At 37.0% G+C, this 15366-nt stretch overlaps 1 protein-coding gene and 1 long non-coding RNA gene across 11 annotated transcripts in view; both read left to right on the top strand.

Annotated features, from left to right (window-relative positions):
- The window catches only part of ptprt (protein tyrosine phosphatase receptor type T), a 320643-nt gene that overhangs the window by 250980 nt on the left and 54297 nt on the right, over positions 1–15366 (top strand). For 9 of the 10 annotated variants that reach the window (XM_065279615.1, XM_065279610.1, XM_065279609.1 and 6 more), the window contains 2 exons: positions 3535–3612; positions 4296–4331. In XM_065279615.1, the coding sequence (XP_065135687.1) occupies positions 3535–3612; positions 4296–4331 (114 nt within the window). The remainder of the gene's footprint in view (positions 1–3534; positions 3613–4295; positions 4332–15366) is intronic. The other variant, XM_065279614.1, reaches the window with a different exon arrangement.
- Positions 12264–14176, top strand: LOC135770009 (uncharacterized). Its single transcript, XR_010542540.2, has 3 exons — positions 12264–12602; positions 13440–13544; positions 13851–14176. It is a non-coding gene; the product is annotated as an uncharacterized lncRNA (long non-coding RNA).

Below are 15366 nucleotides of genomic sequence, written 5' to 3'. Positions count from 1 at the left end.
CCACATACAACGGGCTACATACATGTTGTGACGAACTTTGCATCGAAGTCACCGGCCGCCACTGCTCTTAGCTGAATCAAATTAGCCAAAATAATTCACAAACATGTTCGGGTGGGTACAGTATGTGCAAAAATCTGTGATCATTCGAGCCTGAACTCACGGAAATTCGTACATATTTTATGAATTGGCTAATTCGTAGGATTTCGTACGAAGTGAATCGTACAAAAATTTACGATTATTAGAGAATAAACAATTATGAATCCCCCAGTGTCAAAGGGGTGAAAGCAAATGGTATAAAACATACAAATGTGGTTGTATGAATTAATACAAACCCAGCAAGCATAAACCAAGACAGTGAAATGACGGCTAACTATAGACTAATATAGTCCAGCTATGAGTAACCTACGTCTACACTAAATAATCTTAAATTTGGATACATGCCGTTTTTGCCAAAATACAGTAATATGGAGATATGTTCACAATATATTCAATCATGTAAGCAATGTCAACAGGTGTTTAAAGTGTTTGCTTTTTATATATTTTTTTTTACATGTTTTAAAAGTATACGCATCGTCTATTCTTGGGCTATGGTTAGATGTCTATTAGATTTTTAATGGCAGCCCAAATTTTGCCTTGTTTTAGCCAAAAGTGCTTGCTGGGCATTAGCCACCTTATAAAACGTACGAATTGCCATGAGATTTCAAGTGTCTCTTTATTCATACTCATATTGTTTCATTTTTACTCACTTATCCAACCCTTCCTCGCTTCACAGTTACAATCATGCATTATTTTTATATCAGGTATTTTGAAGATGATTCCGTATAAGATCTGTGAGCTTAAGATCCAAACTCAGCATTTCAGAAGTATTATCATTTAAATGAACAGAGAGACACCTGCCGCTCACGGCTTCACTTATTCAGCCCTTCCAGATCTCATCCCATCGCTCCATGAGCTTTTGTACTCTAATGGGAGCAGAGATCCTTATGTTTGCAAACACTTATGCACCTACACGTATGAGAATTTGGGGATTTGTGTAAATTAGATTTTTAAAGTAATAGGTTATTAAAATGGAAAGTTGAAAACATTTTTAACCCTTCATGTGAAAACCCAGTTAAAGTCGATTTTTGTGTTTTACTGTTGTCTACATAAACTCATAATTCTGTGAAAATATAACCTTGACTGAGTAAAATCATGTCAAAGATTGAAATCAAACTTTGATGCTCCAAATCTCCTCATTAGATAGATAAATTATAGATTATGAGACTTCAACATGGATTTCACAGATAGGGTCACATGTAGGACGGTCAAAAGAAGTAAGTTTGGACTGCATTGACTCCTGGGTAATTTACGTCACTTTCGTTTTGTCGTGGAATTATAGTCTGTAAATATAAAAAGTCTGTCTGTGATTGACTCTGAGTGCTTGTAGTATTTATTACAAGTGTGCACATTCCTATGTACTATGTGAGTGTGTGGATGTTTCGAAATTGTCCATGGCATTTAAAGGTCTTGTTAACTGTGGCTGTCTGCAGTCGCTAAGTAAAGAATTTCTACTTGTGTCTGTGGTTTAAGAAAGTGACTTATAGATTTCGTCTTGTGCTTGACCGAGTTTTCATAAAATATAGATTTGATATTAGTAAGAAAACAATGATCTTGGTGTGATACAAGAAACATGAGGCGAGCATGACTATGTAGGAAATTGTGATGACCATCAATTAAGAGTTGTATGGTGCACTCACATTACCCAAACCGCACGTGAGCGTGTTTGACCCCCAAAGCCCAGTATGTTTGACTAGTTTGATTGCTCCGTATCGTGCCCTGGTGTGGTTTGTTTGGTTAAAGGAATAGTATATCCAAAAATGAAAATAATGTCATTAATGATTTACCCCCATGTCAGTCCAAACTCGTAAGACCTCTGTTCATCTTCAGAACACAGTTTAAGATGTTTTATATTTAGTCCGAGAGCTTTCTGACCCTCCATTGTAAATCTACGTATGGTGTACTGTCCATGTCCAGAAAGGTAATAAAAACATCATCAGGGTAGTCGATGTGACATCAGTGGGTCAGTTAGAATGTATTAAAGCATCGAAAATAAATTTTGGTCCAAAATAACAAACATTACTACTTCAGCATTACGAAATGACGATTCAGCGACTTACGACTTCAGCATTGTCTTCTCTTCTGGTTCTGTTGTGAAACGCGTGCACGAGACTTAACGGCAGTAACACGGCTGACGTGTTATCTGGGGCGCCCCAGTTTTTTTTGTGCGCCAAAGCTTCGTTTACAGCCTGAGAGAGACTCACGCGGTAAGTTAAAAAAAAAAAACTTCGCAAACATGTCGGATAACACGTCAGCCGCATCACTGCAGTCACGTGACTTCATTTATTTATATATTTAGATTAATCTAGATTAGTCTCATACAAAATAAAATAAATTTTTGCATAATATGAGTTTGTGCTGTGTGTAAATATTATATATATATAAACAAAAAACATACATATATATAATTTTAATATAATATAGAATATATAAAAATATAAATAAATAAAAAAATATATATATACATATATATGTTTCTTAAATACATACATGATTACACACAGCACAAAAGTTACTTTTATTTTGTATGACATTAATCTAGATTAATCTATGCCCAACACTAATATATACTGTATATACATGTAAATGTTTCTTAAATAAATACATGCATGTGTGTATTTATATTTTCAAAATAATTACACTTAGTGTACAAACATATATTATGCAAAAAAAAAAAACTTTTCTTTTGTATGCGATTAATCGCGATTAATCTTTTGACAGCCCTAATAATTTTACTGTAGCAAATGAGACTGGATAAATTAGCTGGAACACATTTTTACAAGTTGTTTATTCAAAACAAATAAAAAACTATTAAGTGTTTATCGTAACATTTTGGGTTAATCGCATTCAGTTGACTGACACAAGGGAATGTTAGCACTTCTGTTAAAAGTTAACCACCAGCCCAATATATTCATCCATCCCTAAATCATACTTTTAGTTTTGTCTTTTTTAGGCTGTCTGATGATGCTTTTGTATAGGGATGCGAGATAATTTGCATGTGATTGTCATTGCGCATCTTGACAGTGAAGCCGGTTCCATGATTAGTCGGCATCAGCGGCTTTCAGATGCAGCGGCATTTTCGCACAAAGCCGTAGTTCACTGATAATCGGGGCAATTTTGCATTAATTATCGCGGACGTATCGCCTGCAATATAGCCCAGCTTGTCAGTGAACTACGACTTTGTGTAGTAAATGCCGCTCCATCTGAAAGCAGGTGATGATGATTTACTTCTAATCGCGAGCCGGCTTTCTGATGAGATGGGCATGATATCGCATGCGAATTATCACGCATCCCTACTTTTGTATGTTTTATATTCATCAGACTATCAACATTTCCAGTGCAATGTACACACTACTGTTACTAAGAATACTCAAGTAGAGATGTCTTTATATTCTGCTGTGAGAAAAAAACTAAGTATTGTCTCTCTCTCTTTCCCAGCATCCTCCTCTCCATGTTCCTTCTCCATTCAGGGTAAAGCCCTGCAGAGTAAAACACTCATCAACTCATATTACTCAGGTATGCAGGTATTAGATTAGTGAGGTTTAGTGGTCAGATATCTAAACTGGTGGTGACCCAAGAGTTGTAGGTTCAAACGCCACAAAGTGTCCATCATCGATCACCATCTAAAGTAATCTGCACTAACAATACAAAACCTCTAAGGATTTTGAGCGTCTTATTCACAGGGTTTTACCTATGCATCATCCCTTGCATGCATTTCTTCAATATTTTGGCTAATTTGATTGCTTTCAGAGTTAAATCTGCAAATGTTCTGCTAGTAAAGGTTATCAGGTTATCACTGTTATCATTAATTCATATCCATACACACTTTTGATTGTCATCTTTGCACACTCATATAATTAACTTTATTAGAGTGCAAAACAAGATCATGAATATTCATGAATATCAGATGAGGTGGATGACATCATGACTCAATTTAACCCCTTATAATAAAGCACCCAACAGCTTAAAAAATAAACTACTGTATGCAACTTTTTGATCACACAGTGATCTGTTTTGGTAAAAAAATCTACCCAATATTTTTAATCCGTGGTGGGCGCCATCACACTTTTCATTGTTTTTCTGTAAATGCAGCCGCGCTTCCATATCTTGCGTAAACAATGGAAATAAATGACCGACAGATCTCAGAACAGCGCTGCAATGTAAATGCTAAACTTTTTTTGCTCTGTCCTGTTTTGCAGTTTCCAAGGAGCCTGTTCCTGCCACAACATCTATAGGTAAGAGTCCTTTAATCTGCTAATAATAATAACAACATTTATAAAATAGGTGGATTAAACTTGTCTTTCACGAAACAGGACATCATTATTAAACATGATTTTGTGCAAACCTGTCTAGTTTGGGTTTATCTGATGAAAGATCATAACATTGACCTTTGAAGTCAAAGTCAGGCGTCATAGACCCATCCGTTGATGTTAATTGCAGCTTGTGGTGTTGTCGCAGCTGAATACGGTTTAAGTGTGGGTGTGGGCGTCGTCCTCGTGTCGATGCCTCCGCCTCATGCTGGGTGAGATTAGAGGAATGAAAGCCCTCTGTCAGTTCAAACAAAGTCTATGTTTATATCCAAATGTGTGGAAAGTGATTTGAATCAGATCATTAGTCGTCGGAATACTAATTTTCAGATTTGGCAGATCTGCGTGACACAGACACACGCACGCACACACGCACACACACACACACGCACACACACAAACACTCACTCCTACACACTCTCATGTGTTTTCAAAGGCAGATTGACCATTTCACAGCCAACTCAAAGAGATAAAAGACACAAATGCTTTTTGTTTTACACAAAGTTCTCTTCTCTTCTTTCTTCATTTCTTTCTGTGCTGTTTTCTTTGTTCTTTGCTTATTTCTTCGCAGCTCTACTTCTACCAATTTTGTTTTCTTTTTCTTTTCTCCTTCCTTCCTTCCCTCCTTCCTTCTTTTCATCCTTCTTTCCTTTCTTCTTTCCTTTTCTCCCTTCCACCCTTCCTTCCATTTTTCCTTCCTTCCTTTACTACTTTTCTTTCTTTCCTCCCCTCCTTTCTTCCTTTCCTTGCCTTTTTTCTTCTTTTTTCCTTTCCTCCCTTCCACCCTTCCTTCCATTTTTCATTCATTCCTTTACTACCTTTCTTTCTTTATTCTTTCTTTCCCTCCCTCCCTCCTTTCTTTCTTTCTTCCTTCGTTTGGTTCCCTTCTTCCTTTCTTCTTTCATTCATTTTTTCTCCATTTTTCTTCCTCCCTCATTTCCTTTCCTTATTTCCAACTTCCTTTTCTTCCTTCCTTCCTTCCTTCCTTTTTCTTCCTTCCTTTCTTTCCTCCCTTCCACCCTTTCTTCTTTTCTTCCTTCCTTTCATTCCTCCCTTTTCCTTTCCCTTTTCCTCCATTCCTTTCTTTCCTACTTTTCCTTTCTTTCTTTCTTTCTTTCTTTCTTTCTTTCTTTTTTCCTTACCTTCTTCAATCTTTCCTTCCTTCCCTCTTTCATTCCTTTCTTTTCCCTTACTTCTCTCTTCCTTTTCTCCTTCCTTTGTTTCTTCCTTTCCTCTTTCATTCATTTTCCTTCCTTCCACCCTTCATTCCTTCCTTCCTTTCTTTTCTCCCTTCCTTCTTTTCTTCCTTCCTTCCTTCCTTCCTTCCTTCCTTCCTTCCTTCCTTCCTTATTCTTCGTTTCCCACCTTTCTTTCCTCATTTCTTCCTTCTCTCCTTCTTTCCTTCCTTCCCTCTTTCATTTATTTTTTCTTTCTTACTTCATTCTTTTTCTTCCTTCCACCCTTCCTTCTTTTCTTCCTTCCTTTTTCCTTCCTTTCACCCTTCATTCCTTCATTCCTTCCTTTTTCTTCCTTACTTTCTTTCCTCCTTTCCTTCTTTTCTTTCTTCCTTCCTTTTTTCCTTCCTTTCCTACCTTTCTTGTCTCCTTTCTTCCTTCCCTCCTTCTTTCCTTCCTTCCCTCTTCCATTTAATTTTTTCTTTCTTCATTCATTCTTTTTCTTCCTTCCCCCTTCCTTCCTTTTTCCTTCCTTTCACCCTTCATTCCTTCCTTCCTTTTTTCCTTCTTTTACTACCTTTCTTATCTCCTTTCTTCCTTCCCTCCCTCCTTCTTTCCTTCCTTTCCTCTTTCATTCATTTTTTTTCTTTCTTCCTTCCACCCTTCCTTCTTTTCTTCCTTCCTTTCACCCCTTAATTCCTTCATTCATTCCTTCCTTTTCCTTCCTTCCTTCCTTTCTTTCCTCCCTTCCTTCTTTTCTTCCTTCCTTTCCTCCCTTCCTTCTTTTCTTCCTTCCTTCCTTTTTCTTCCTTTTTTCCTTTCTTTCCTACCTTTCTTGTCTCCTTTCTTCCTTCCCTCCTTCTTTCCTTCCTTCTCTCTATCATTCGTTTTTTCTTTCTTCCTTCATTCTTTTTCTTCCTTCCACCCTTTCTTCTTTTCTTCCATCCTTTTATGTTCCTTCCTTCTAAAAAGGGTTGGGTTGTTTTATCCTATGGTTGGGTCAGTATTGGTCAGAACACACTGCTGGGTTATTTTACTCAAAAATGTTGAAACAACCCAGCAGTGTTCCTTCCCTCTTCCTTCTTTCCTTTCCTTTCCTTTCCTTCTCCCTTCCTTTCTTTTTTCTTCCTTTATTCTTTCCTTTCCTTCTTCCTTTCTTACTTTTTTCTTCCTTTCTTTTTTCTTCCTTCCTTCCTTCCTAATTAAACAGTAATTTAATTGCTAATAGGTTTGACCACTGTACATTTGTGTCTTTTTTGAGGATCTGTTGATGAAAACATCCCACAGAACAATTTTCTAGATGTTAACTACAGTAGTTCAGCTGCACTACTTCTGACACTATTTTTGGTCAGGCAAAGCTTCCCCCATACTTCCATTCTTCTGGAAATATTGAAAGCCCTCTTTAAAGCAGTTTTTGAGAGAGGATTTTTGATAGATATCTTGGTGGGCTCGGGGCTTAGAGTCAGTCCAGGAGCTCATTTCAAAGGTTCGCTCTAAAAGGCTCGAATGCAGGGGTCTCTAAACACGAACCTCTGATCCTGACACTTCCTAGCAGGGGTTTGAAAACTCTCACTTTAAGCCATCCGCTCTGCAGCTTGGACCGCAACTCAACCATACACACGCACTCAATGCCAATAAACCTCCAAGAGCAAACATATTTACAGAGGTTATGAAGGTGGAGACAGCCTGCTTTATGTGAGAGGAAGAGAAAAATCAAGAAAGAGGAAGAAAAGAGCGCACAGATGCCACAGCAAACCTCGCCGCTGTGCACTGTTGCAAGGCATTGATCGATTGTGGCAGAGATTTCATATCGTAAGATGTTTGTACACCGAGGTGATGCATGCCACAGTCGTCTGCTTTTTACATTCAGTGCTTCAGAGTTTCAGATATCCTGACAGGCCTCCAGTCTGACCCAGCAAAGCCAAGGGACTGACGACAAATAGTCAAAAACATGAGCTTAAAAAAAAAAAATGGAAAGAGTTCAGTATATTGATTAATGGAAGATGAGCAAGGTGAACTGAGACAAGAGGTTCGCTTAAAGAAAAGCACTGGAGATATAAACAGGGAGGAAAGATTATATGTTATGGATCGAAGGACAAATCATAAAAGAAAGAGTTGCATTCTGGGATTTTATTCACATTTCCTGAAGGAAAGAGCATTGTTTGAGGAGTAGAATTGCGATAGGGTTTTAGGTTATGCATAAATGAATACATTGTTGATATTTCACTCAACTTGTTGTCCTCCAGAAATATTGCATTGAGATGTATTTGATATATCAATTATTCCTTCTTGGCAGCAGTGAGATTAAATTGAGATCAAATGGAGACTGTTGCGCAAAATTGTGCCAGGGGGGCACCGTTTTATGACAGTTTATAAAATCATAAATTCTGTATAATACAAGGGGACATATCATGGAAATCTGACTTTTTCCATGTTCAAGTGCTATAATTGGGTCCCCAGTGCTTCTATCAACCTAGAAAATATGAAAAAGATCAACCCAGTAACTTAGTTCTGGTAAACCATTCTCTGCAAGCATGTGAAAAATAGGTTATTGACATTTGGCTCCCCTTGTGATGTCAGAAGGGGTTTAATACCACCCCTTAGGGCGCACTCACACTATCCAAACCAAACCGCGCTCGGGCGCGTTTGACCCCCAAAGCCCAGTTCGTTTGACTAGTGTGATCGCTCTGTTCCGTGCCCGGGCGCGGATTGGTTAATCGCGCCGCGGCCGGGTTGCAGAGGTGGGCCGGAGCGCGGTTCACTTGGGCTCAGGTGTGGTGTGAGCGCAATCGCGCCTGAGCGCGATTTAAAAGGTGAAGACGTCAGTTGCGCGACCACTCACCTTCATCTGCCTCCGTAAAAACCTTTTGATGCGCGCAGCGGGGTTTTTTTAAGTTAACAATTGAACAGGTTTTTACTATTGCATTTTTACATTTTGGTCATTAATTTTTATTTTATTTTATGAACCACAAACATAATATTATCACATAATTTAGTCATTATTTTTAGCTACTGTTATGGAAAATAAGGGACATTTTTATTTTCAAAATATTGGCAATATTTCATAAAATATAATCAAATAAGTTGGTTTTGACTGCACTCTCACATTTACTTTACTTTTATGTGACATTCTTTTAAATAATTTTTAGTATAATTTTAAGTTTATAAATTAAACCAAAAAAGACACTTAAAGGAAAACACCACAGTTTTTCAATATTTTACTATGTTCTTACCTTAACTTAGACAAATAAATACATACCTATGTTTTTTCAATGAGTACACTTAATCTTTGTACAGCGTGTCGTGAATGTGTTAGCATTTAGCCTAGCCCCATTCATTCCTTAGGATCCAAACAGGGATAAATTTAGAAGCCACCAAACACTTCCATGTTTTCACTATTTAAAGACTGTTACATGAGAAGTAACATGAGTAAGTATGGTGGCACAAAATAAAACGTGGTGATTGTTTAAATCAAGCGAATAAAAATTAAGAACTATCTTGTAAAGCGGAAGAGCACTTAGTTTGCAGATATTCGACCTCCGGCGCGCAGTAACATCATCACGCCTGACTCCTCCCCCTCTTGCTCAAACTTTCGTCAATATTACTGCGCCCGAGGTCAAAGTGCTGCAAACTAAGTGCTCTTCCGCCATACAATATAGTTCTCATTTTTTATCCGCTTAAAAAAATTGCCACGTTTAATTTGTGCCACCATACTTCCATGTGTAACTACTCTTGTAACGGTCTTTAAATAGGGAAAACATGGAAGTGTTTTGTAGCTTCTAAATTCATCCCTGTTTGGATCCTAAGGAATGAATGGGGCTAGGCTAAATGCTAACACATTCATGACGCGCTGTACAAAGATTAAGTGCACGCATTGAATAAAGAGAGCTACGTATTAATTTGTCTAAGTTGTGGTAAGAACATAGTAAAATATTGGAAAACGGTGATGTTTTCCTTTAATAGCACACCCAAAGCTGAAAGTAAGTAGAGTATTGCAAGCAGTTTAATAAGAATTGATTTTGTCAGGAAGAATTGGAAAAGCATGATAGCAAACAGAGAGACACAGAGACGATAACACATACAGCCATCAGTACAGATGGAAATAAAAGAATCAGGCATTTAAATAAGGAAAAAGACTATTTCAATCTGTTGTACAGACTTCTTTTCCCCGCGCAGGGATGGTCGTATTTCTACAGAGGTTCAGATGATGCCGAGCTGAGATTACGAGGCTGAGAAAGACCGGTGCTCCCCAAATCATTTATAAACCTGCCTGTTAGATGGGGCCTTCCAGTTCATTTATAGACTATCGATCATGCTGCCGGATTAAAGCTCTTGCAGGGACGGTGATAATGGACTTTAACCGGGTGTTTCTAAATATCATAAACCACACTGAGATGATCCGATGTGCTTGTTGATGAACGAACCCAGCAGTTTTGCAGCTGCGAGGGATGCAGTGTAAAGATTGTGTTGGAAAGAAAGCGTAAATTTAGCGAAATGGTGTACGTGCAATACATTAAAGCAAGATAAAGAGTAAAAGGTTAAGATGTTGTAGAAAAGTTTAGATAACTGTGAGATCGATAGAGGTATAAACAGAATGGAGGACAGAGATAGGGAGAGAAAGAGAGAGATCTGTTTCATGGAGAAATGATCGTTTTAGAGTCTGGATATGGAGAACTCACTATGGGACCGGTTTGATTTTTGCTGGTAAGCTACAAGACGCCTGGTGACATTCACTTTAATGACATTGCTCAGAGCTTGCTCTTTTATAGTTCAGGAGACTTTAGGGTGTTCTCAATTACATTTATTTAAGGACCTTATTTGTGTTAGAGGTTTTTCTCAAATATCTTATCTTTGCCAAACTGCTGCTACATTACTAAGTGGTTGTTAAGGCTTTGTTGTTGCTAGGTTTTTTAAGGGGTGATTGCTAGTCCAAGTCAAGATATCACCTCTGAATTTACGTGATGATCTGGACACTAGCACCTTTTCACATAAGAGCTGTTACTTTTGAAGAGTTTGGTTCCAAAACGCAATAAATCCATTTTGACTAATTTTGTTTAAATGTGTTTTCTATACCAAGAAAGTGACGAGGTGAAAATCACTATTTTCTGTAACAAACTTTCACAAAGCATGTTTAGGTTATAATAACATTAAAAATCCAAATCCATCATTTGATTTTCAAATATTTATGATAAGAACTGATTTTTTTCCCCGAATATGCAATAAATCACAAACATTTTTTTTCAAATGCTATAAATTTATTGAATCAATATATAAATGTGCATTCATCTTTGCCATGTTTTATTCATTAAGTTGACTAGTGGTATACACTGATAAAAAAATGATGCTGTCGGGAGAACAAGCAACAGCCGACATTTTCCTTCGCCTGAGTGCCTCTCCCGTAAATTATTCGATTTTGATGGCTTACGTTTCTTCCCCGCCACAGTAAACCACCCCAGGTTTATCAATGCCATCAAAATAACTGTTTTGTTTTTGTTTGTTTGTTGATCACAAAATGAAAAGTAGGATTCGGTGTGTAAAGAACCGCCATTATTGTTTACAATGCATGGAATGGTGCATTTGTTGAGAGGATTTATTGTAGCTATTATGCAGAGAAGGAAGACTGGCGTTTGTCGCAGTTTGGAAAAAAAGGAGAAAAGATGAAAGAATAACACGCGTATATCGGATTTTGCGTAGAATTAAGAATTCAATTTTTCATACTGACCTGATACAATACTGATTATGATGGTAATCAATTTATTTTTTTTAAAAGGCGTTTATCGCGTTTTGGAACCAAACTCTTCATATAAACACAATTCCTGTCTGTGAAATCCAGGCTAAAGTTTCAAAATCTAATGATGAGATCAGGAGCATCAAAGTTTGATTTTACTCATTGATTTCAATCTTACTCAGTCAATATTAAAGATATCGGGGTGGTTTCCCGGACAGGGATTAGACTAGTCTTAGACTAAAATAATTGTAAGAGCTGCAAAACTGAAAACAACTTGTACTGACATGTCTTAAAATACATCAGTTCTCTTTATTTTGCCTCAAAATGCACACAAGTAATGTTTTTAGTAAGGCATGTTCAGGGCCGCCTTAACCTAATCTGAGGCCCTGGGGCTGAGGGGGGCCCCCATCCCCTAAATTTATAGTCTTATTTAAAAAAAAGTGTAATATCTAGGAAATCTACATCACAAAATGCATTAGTTTCTTTCAATACATACAACAGTGAGTTTTCCCTCTTTGACCCAGAAAACACCATAATATCATTATTAACATATCACTGAGCCCACTTGAGCATAAACACAAGACACTTTATTTAACAACCACACACAGCAACTTGTGGTGAAAATAAAACCAAAATGTATGAGAGTATATATGCTTATATATCTTTGTTTATTATAGTTTTTGGAATATACAAATTTGCAGAAAATTGCCACTCACTAAATGCTCACCACAGTTTTAAAAATATAAGAAGTTAAAGTTAGTTTTAAAGTGAAAATGCATTAATGTTAACAAAAGATACGTATTTATAGACAGACTCTTGTTTTTTAATCAGTTATTTATTTTGTAGGCTATTGAAGATATAGTATGCATTGTATTTAGTATTTATGCATACGTATGTAAAACGAACACGTATGAATATGCACAAAACAGACACACTGTAAAAAATTGCTGTAAAAAAACGGGGAATTTTGGACAGTAATTTACCGTTTCTCATAAATACAGTTGAATACTGTAAATAAACATTAATATGACAAACAAAATAATAACAGCAAGCTCCTGTTCAGTCTTACGGGATAATACAGTATTTTTTGGTCTGGTCAGGCATGTCAGACATGTGACGAGCTCATCTGCAACCATGAGTAAAACTGATTTAACTACACTGTTTTTCTGCATTTTATTATACGAGAAGGAAGCAGAGTTAAGGACTATCTATCCATTTTCACTCCGATTGTGACCCTACCAGCACTGAGACGGACGACGAATTCACTTGTTTTTTACTCCTCGCCTGTATATCAAGGTAAGCACAAACTGAACAGAGTCTGTGTTTCTAAGTGAAATAATTGACAAAATGTTATATATATTTGCTTATTTTTGAAATATTTCTAAAAACGATTTATTTGATTTTGACATATTTAGGGCAGATTGTTAAACGAATTGGCAACTAGCTATATAAGTTAAATACAAATAAAGATGCTAATGTTAATTTGCAATCTAATCAAATGTCTGACTGATGTGCGATTATCTATTGATATTTTTTTTAATCTACATGAGGGATTGGGCTCTGTTTCACCATTTGTTTGTATCTTTTTTCAATGTGTGCACTTTTAATCTTTGTACAGTGCCTCGTGAATGTGTTAGCATTTAGCTTAGCCCCATTCATTCCTATGGCTCCAAACAGGGATGAATTTAGAAGCCACCAAACACTTCCATGTTTTCCCTATTTAAAGACTGTTACATGAGTAGTTACACAAGTAAGTTTGGCACAAAATAAAACTTTTGTTTGGAGCCATTGGAATGATTGGGGCTAGGCTAAAAGCTACATTCACGAGGCACTGTAAAAGATGAAGTGCACGCATTGAAAAAAGATAGGGCTGTATTAATTTGTCTAAGTTGAGGTAAGAACATAGTAAAATATTGAAAACGGCTAGTCCAAGGCTGATACTGCTGGGTAAGTGTAACACTAAGGTATGGAGTATAGAACAATAAAACAGTAGGCCTATAGAAAAGTCTTTCAGTCTGTCTAAAAAATCTCTTTCTGAAAATAATATCATTAGCTTTTCTAAGTAATGGATTTGTAGCAGTATAATATCTGATAGTTTTTTGGGACATTAACTATAATTGTTGTCTGCATCAGTTGCTGGTGATGAAGTCACATTTGGAGGTTGGATGATCAGCAGTGAAAACATCATCATCTGTGAAGGCAAGATGAAGCTGCGAGGACACTGGAGTTTGTTCAAAGGTAAATCCTCTACTAGCTGTTCAAGAATGTCACATTGCGTTAAATTAGTGTCTCTTTTTTTTTGTAAATTGACTTTAATTGCATTAGGTCTTTTAAATAGTAAGTCGAAGTTTAAGCTAGCATGTGCATATAGACATAACACTGGGTTTTGGCCAAATTTGTTGTCATGCTACATGTTTTTGAATAAAGTATTTCTCTCTCATTACTGCCAGAATGGCAACAACCAGAATATTTATACTGTGAATGCAGTTGGTTTTATCTGTCTTCATTGCAATTAATCTTTACTTTTCTCATTGTACTTTGTAGATGCTTAATTGGTGTGAACCCTAAGAGGGGAACAAAAGCCAGGCAGGTGAAGGTGTCCAAGAAGACAGGAAAGCTTGTCCAGAAAAATGCAGCAATGGAGTGCAGAGTGGCCACCCTCATCAAAAACTTCATGGACTTTGAGTGGCTTTCACATTGTATTCTGCAGTGTTGTGATATTTATGTGACATCACAGCATTATGTTTTATTCAGCCCAGTCTCATTAGTGAGGCAGAAACTGACATTTAAGAATGCACTGAATTTTGTTATATTTAATAAAAACAGTGTTTTATCATCATCCTTTGTTTGAGAATTTTTTTGCAAGCAATTTTAAGTGTTTATTTTAAAATTATATTTTAACAATGCTAGAAAAATCACATTCTACAGTATAAATAACAGCATGAACCCTAAAATAACAGTATAATGCATCCAAACATCTGACAGTATTATACTGTGCAGCTCCCTTTTTTTACAGTACTGTCTCGTAATATTTGTACAGTAAAAAACTGTTGTTGTAAATTACAGTAGGTAATCTGTAAAATTACAACTATATGCTGGCAAATCTAGCTGCCAGTATATTACTGTAATTTAACAGTGAAATTTTTTACAGTGCAGGGAACATACCTGTATATAAGATCTTTAGATAAGGAGATTATAAATATAAATGGTGCAATCAGGGGATGATAATTTGAGATGGTCTTGTCACGCTTTGACTTGCACATTTACAGTTGCGTCGTCTTTCTAAACCAACAGATGTGTACGGTGAGCTTACATCGCGTCAAACTACAGCGCTCCAGCTGCGCACTGATATAAACGCAAGTAAACTTAAACTTTATAACAACGAACAGCATTAATATGTTCGGGAACTCCTTTCTTTATTTGGCGGCCGCGGCACGTATCTTGCGCACAGTTGGAGAGACTTCTGCATGCCAGAGACTCAGCTGCATGAGCACAGAGAGAGCGCGCGCCCGCGCGAAAGAGAGAGAGAGACCTGCACATCAGTGCTTATTATGAAATTTCATAAATTACTCTTTCATTTGATGGTGGATTATTTCCTGTTTCTCTGTCACACTCAGTCTAACATGCAGGAATGGCAAGTTGACAACGCGCACTTAATTACATTACGCGGAATAGAAAAATCTGTTACGTCTGATATTTTATTTCACAGTAAGTTACCACGGACCAATCAGCAGCCATGTAACGTGCAGTTAGAGTGATTGACAGATAACCTGACAAGTTGCAAAACAATATGAACGTGAACTTGGGAGGCCCCTGAACTTGGGAGGCCCCTGGGCTTCAGCCCAGGTAAGCCCGTGCATTAAGGCGGCCTTGGGCATGTTTTTTTTAAACTAGTTATATATCCTAATTAAACTAAGGCCTAGTCCTGGTTTAGGTAATCCCAGTCTGGGAAACCACCTCATCAAGTTTATATTTTTACAGAATGTTTTTTACGTTATGTAGAATGATTTTTATGTATAAAACAGTAAACCACCACAATGACTTAAGCTGTGTTTTAAGT

Source organism: Paramisgurnus dabryanus, chromosome 7, assembly GCF_030506205.2.
Source record: "Paramisgurnus dabryanus chromosome 7, PD_genome_1.1, whole genome shotgun sequence".
NCBI lineage: Eukaryota > Metazoa > Chordata > Actinopteri > Cypriniformes > Cobitidae > Paramisgurnus > Paramisgurnus dabryanus.
Note: the sequence above shows the minus strand (reverse complement) of the source record. Positions and strands in the feature narration are given on the sequence as shown.